General features: G+C 37.8%; 1 protein-coding gene across 2 annotated transcripts in view; it reads left to right on the top strand.

Annotated features, from left to right (window-relative positions):
- The first annotated feature begins 1,489 nt into the window (after window positions 1–1,489).
- Window positions 1,490–6,000, top strand: part of USP9X (ubiquitin specific peptidase 9, X-linked) — an 87,389-nt gene continuing 82,878 nt past the window's right edge. For both annotated transcript variants that reach the window (XM_006894983.1, XM_006894984.1), the window contains exon 1: window positions 1,490–1,613. In XM_006894983.1, the coding sequence (XP_006895045.1) occupies window positions 1,518–1,613 (96 nt within the window). In that variant the 5' untranslated portion in view covers window positions 1,490–1,517. The remainder of the gene's footprint in view (window positions 1,614–6,000) is intronic.

The following is a 6,000-nucleotide window of genomic DNA, read 5'->3' as shown; positions in this document are numbered from 1 at the left end:
CCCCCGTTAATTTTATATTGGTTTGGGAAAGTTGACAGTCACGGCCATCTCCAGAGTCCTGAAGAGCAGTGATTTCAGTCTGGAGACTAAGGTGTACCTAATCCAGGCCATAGTCTTTGCATAGGGTTACTATGAGTCATAAGCAACTTGACTGCACATAACAACAGCAACATAATGGTTTGCATACAAAGTTCATATACCTTGTGTTTTACACTTTCACATTGTGTTTAATATGATCATTCCCAATAGTCCCATGTTGCTTAATGAAATTTACACTTTTTTTGGTGACATTTGATTAGTGGTTGCTCTCCAACTTAACATCTTATCAGAATCACCTTCAAATTGATAGTAACAAACATCAGTGAGTTTTTCTTTATAGCAGTGAGTTACAGAAATGTTCTCCTTTTGTGGTATCGTTATTTTGTATATTGTATGTTTAGAAATGCAGTAAACCCAACAGTGTCTTATAATTACTGTACCTGTTTTTATGACTCTTAAAAGACATTTTTGTTATATTAACAGAGTTACTGTGGGTTCGTTTCATTTTTTTCTGTGGTCTCCATTTACCAAAAATGGTAGTTTTTCAAAGACCAGTAAAGCTTTGCTCCTACTCATCTCTTGTGTGCAAGGCAAGCATATTACCTTTTTATATATCATAGGCCCAGCAGCACATTATATATGGTACTGTATATTAATTTTTCTTGTTCCTGGTAGGAATGGTCAGAAGTGGTAGCAGGGTTCCGTCTTGTTTTTCTATTCTCAGATTAGAAGAAGCTGTGGTTTGTGTGGGCTAGTGATTTTGTTTTGGGTTTTTGTTTGTTTGTTTGTTTAGCTTTGTTGTGTGTACTCTTTTTTTTTCTTTGAGCTTTTCATGTCCTTCATTCTCATTTTCTCTAAATGAGTAAACATACTATTTGGGAAAGAAGGGATCTACATAACTTGAGTGAGCCCCTCATGCTCCTATTTTTGTCTTTGTATAATAATTCCTTATGTACAGTGTAGATTGGATATGGTTGTAAGATTCAAACTAGACATGAGAAAGTGCTTAAATACCTCTTGTGCTTTATTTTCTTAGGTACCTGATGAGAAAGAATTGTTACTGAAGCAAATAAGTCTTAGTATTTTAGAGAAAAATGTGGTTATCTTTTGGAAAGATCATCTATAAAACTCCATGGAGCAGTTCTGCTCTTTGTATACTAGCTGATTTAACATTAACAGTTCAGTAAATTGAGTATAATATTAATGGGACTTGAGCTTCTAATTTTCCCTTCTTAACTATACAGCCAGTTTCTCCTGAATAGATTGTTGAGCCTTTCATAGTTTTTTACTATCTACTTTTTCTCTCTTTTCTATTTGTAGGTTATGCAATGGTCTCTGCAAGATGGTTTATTCTTGAATTGGAAATTTTTAAAACTGACATATGCTGGTACTTCATCTTTTATAACTGGACTATAATTTCTTTTCTGAAGACAACTACATAAACAGACAAAATTGCAAAGATCTGCCCTGTGTCGAGTATGACAGCCACGACTCGTGGCTCTCCAGTAGGAGGGAATGACAACCAGGGCCAAGCTCCTGATGGACAGTCTCCGCCTCCTCTCCAACAGAATCAGGTAGGTTGTTGATAACTAATAAAGCTATTTGATTATGGTATTATGGGGTGCTAAATGATGAAGCATGTGGTGAGTAATTTATGATGAAAAGTCAGTATAAGTCTTAACAAAGTAATGACAAAGCTCAACTTGAGTATGTAGCCTTTTTCTTTTTGGTCAAATTATGAGTGAAAATTTGTAGAGCAAATTTATTTCCCCCCAATCAATCATTCATACATCATTTATAACATTAATTACAATACCCACACTGTAACAAGAGAACTCTGGAGGCTCAGTGATAAGCAACTGTGCTGCCATCCCAAAGGCACATGTGTCAAATCCACCAGTTGCTGTATGGGAGAAAGGTGGGCAACTTTCCTCCCATGCAGTTTACAGACTCTGAAAACCCACTGGAGGATCAGCTTCAAACGCCACAGTACACAATACTAACCATGTTTTGTGATTCTGGTTTCTAGTAATTTTTCTATCCAACCTGCTTTCTATGCTTTATCCTTGGGCAAATGGTGCCATTTTTGATCTTGTAAAGTTGATTGTTCTAAGGTGTGCGAATACCTCCTTGATAACTGAAAGTTAAGCCACAGAAGGGAGTTTCCTTCTAGAATCAAAGGATGATGAAAAGCCAGACTTAAAAGTTTCACCAGTCTTTGTAAGACTAGTAAGTGTAGTCCTCCTTTTTCTGATGTCTTATGTTATCAGTCATTGCTAAAATTAAATATTTAAATTCTATGTTAATTCTAGAGCAATAGTATAGCCTGTGATAAAGAGCATGGATTTAAATCATGCTGCTGCCTGTGTTCAAGAGTTTGTATCATCATTAGCTTAACTGTATCTTAACTTGGATTATGAGAGGCATGTGAAATTAAATATTTGTGAAAGCCTTAATGTAGATTTTTTTAAATACCAAAATTCATGCAAGTCTTGAAACTAGTAGGATTGTGCTGTTTTGTTGATTTATTCTGTAGAGTATATTCTTTTTCAATTCTGGATAAATTAGTATAACACTTATTTTTCATATGGAATATTTTATTGGTGAAATCATCTGACCTTGAGTTGTTTTGGTGGTGGTTTTTTTACAAAAACCTTTATAGTAGGGAATATTAAAGTGGATAATGAAGGCAAACTTTAAAACTCGTCATGGACCTCTAAAAGCAGTGTTAATAGATGTGACTTACTTAGTTGAGGTTCTTGTACATGAATCATATACGTACTTTGTACAGTTGATGCATACATACATAGAATTCTATGAGTTTTTAGACAAAATTTGTGGTGGTTAAATGTTTTTCCTTTTGGAATAAGCTTTTATTATCTAATTACTGTAGATCAAATATTCTCATCTTTCCCCCTTCTGGCATTTTAGAGATGTATGATAGTCAACAGTATTGTCTTAAATACCAAATAATACTATTTTTAAACTCAGAGCTGGTAGAGTTTCTTTTGCTCTCTCTCCCCTTTCCATTTTATACTCTTACTGTGCATGGAATCATGCCTAACCTCTTTTGTCATGTTTGTGGTTTGTGTGGCTTTAACCAAAAGTTAGACCACTACTTAAATTGTATGGTGTATTTGCTGATTGAGCTCTTAAATCTGAGACACAATTTGATCTTTTACATGATGCTTTTTTTTTTCAGATACTTCTACTTTTTTTATGATGACTGTTAATTTGAAACAATAATGGAACAAAAGAAGCTAGTCTTAACCTATCTGTAAACCCTTTTCATTGTCCTATTATCTTCTTTTTAGTTATTTTAATTTGTAAGACCTGATATTGCCCAACTTAGAGCTAACTTTCTGCATAGACTTTAATATACTGTTAAATAGAGAGAATTTCTAAAAAACCTATTAAATTCCCTCTCTGCCTCACACACCCTCAACATACATAGACTGGTTTTGAAAGGTATTATCCTAAAGGAGAGAATTTTAAACTCTAAGAAGAACTTTTCTACTTAAAAAGTGGTAAATAGAGTAAGACCATACCCTATTAGAGATGAAAAACATGCATGCAAGACCTAGAAACAAAATAATCCTATTTGGCTCATGCAGGTTTTATTGCAATATAACTAAATGGTAAATAAAACACATTTGGCTAAGGCACTGAGAAATGAAATGAACACTCCTGGATGATGTTGCTGTAAAGGGTGTATTAGTATCAAACTCTGAAAAAGATTTTGATAATACATGTCAGCAACAGTAATTCTAAATTGGTTCAAACACCACTGCTCTTTAGCAGCCCTGGGGTAGAGTGTGTAGGTCAACATAAATGTAAAAATTTAAATGTGAAGATTTTGTTATAGTATCAAAAGAAGATGTAAGGAATATACTGAGTCATTGTATCGAAAGGAATTGGCAGATACAGAAGAATTTAATGAAATATCATTTGAGCCAGGGCCTATGGTGATGGAGGCAGAAGTTCAAGCTGCTCTGAAGGAAATAGTAAAAAATAAGGCCCCCGGAATAGATGGTATACCAATTGACATATTTCAGCTAACAGATGCTGATGTGGATGTGCTCACCAAGTTGTGCCAAGAAATTTGGAGAACAACCACTTGGCCAACTGACTGGAAGAGGTCTATATTTGTTCCCATCCCAAAGAAGGGCGACCCAACTGAGTGTGGAAACTACAGAACAATATCATTGATTTCACATGCAAGCAAGATTCTACTGAAGATTATCCAAAAATGACTGGAACAGCACATCAGCAGAGAACTGCCAGAAGTCCAGGCTGGGTTTAGAAGGGGTCGTGGTACTAGGGATATTGTAGCTGATTTTAGATGGATCTTAGCTGAAAGCAGAGAATACCAGAAGAATGTCTATCTGTGTTTCATTGATTATGCAAAGGCATTTGACTGCGTGGATCATAATAAACTGTGGCTGACTCTGAGAAGAATGGGAATCCCAGAACATTTAATTGTGCTAATGCGAAACCTATACTTGGACCAAGAGGCATTCGTCAGAACAGAGCAGGGGTGTGCGCCAGGGATGTGTCCTGTCTCCATACCTTTTCAACCTGTATGCAGAGCAGATTATGCGAAAGGCTGGGCTCTACGAGGAGAAGCGTGGCATTAGGATTGGTGGACGATCTATCAACAACCTGCATTCTGCAGATGATACAACCCTGCTCGCTGAAACTGAGGAGGACCTCATGCACTTAACTGCAGAGGGTCAAGGACTGCAGCGTTCAATATAGACTGAGGCTCAATGTCCAGAAGACAAAAATTCTCACCACTGGACCATTCGGTAGCATCAGGATGGGTGGTGAAGAGATTGAGATTGTTCAAAGCTTTAGTTTGCTCGGTTCCACGGTCAACACTCTTGGCACCAGTAGCCAGGAAATCAAAAAAACATATTGCGATGGAAAAGTTCGGGACCTCTCTAAAGTACTCAAGAGCAACGGTGTCTCTCTGGAGACTAAGGTGCGCCTGATACAGGCCATGGTTTTTGCAATCACTTGTTATGCATCAGAGAGTTGGACAATGACTAAGGAGGATAGAAGGAGAATTGATGCCTTTGAGCTGTGGTGCTGGAGGAGAGTACTGAATGTACCATGGATTGCCAAGGAAACAAATAGATTCATCCTAGAGAGGGTTAAACCAGGCTGCTCCTTGGTGGCAAGGATTCTGGGGCTTCGCCTGACATGTTGTAAGGAGAGACAGGTCTTTGGAGAGGTACATCATGCTGGGCAGAGTGGAAGGACAGCGCAGGAGGGGAAGACCCTCTATGAGGTGGATTGATTCAGTGACTGGGGTAATCGGGATGGATGTGTCAGAGGCTGTGAGATTGGCACAGGATAGAGCAGGGTTTAGGGCTGTTGTACATAGGGTCGCTATGAGTCGCAAGCGACTCGACGGCACATAACAACAACTGTTCATATGACTGGTGAAAGTTAAAAAATATGAGATACATCCTCTATTTCAATTTCTAACTTGAAAAATTAATCATTTATTCTTGCACATTTTCTTCCCTTCCCTAGTCCACTTTGCAATGCACCTCTTGTTTCAGATTGTCTTACATATAGCGCCTAATCATATATTTTTTTTTAATACTTCTTTCCTTTATTTGTTCCGATGAAATGATTCTTAGTGTGGAAAAACACTCAAATGATGAGCTGAAAAAAAGGATGTTGTTTTTGTTAAGTGCCGTCGAGTCGCAGGCGACTCATAGCAACCTTATGAAGGAGAGTCCTCAACGCTTGGGTGTCTTTCATCCTCTCTCCGGGTTCACAGGGTTTCTGGAGGCAGGCTATTACGGAAGTGGATGCCACTCCTGCTTGTTTCAATCGGGGAGCTCCACCCCACCCTCTCCGCATTGGGTAACCAACCATTAACTCATTTGACACATCAGTGTCACAGTGTTCAGCCTCACAGCAAACATAAGTTACTGCTGTACGGCA

Source organism: Elephantulus edwardii, unplaced genomic scaffold (assembly GCF_000299155.1).
Source record: "Elephantulus edwardii isolate Elephantulus edwardi_28Jun2011 unplaced genomic scaffold, EleEdw1.0 scaffold00152, whole genome shotgun sequence".
Classification (NCBI taxonomy): domain Eukaryota; kingdom Metazoa; phylum Chordata; class Mammalia; order Macroscelidea; family Macroscelididae; genus Elephantulus; species Elephantulus edwardii.
This window is presented reverse-complemented; position numbering and strand designations above follow the sequence as displayed.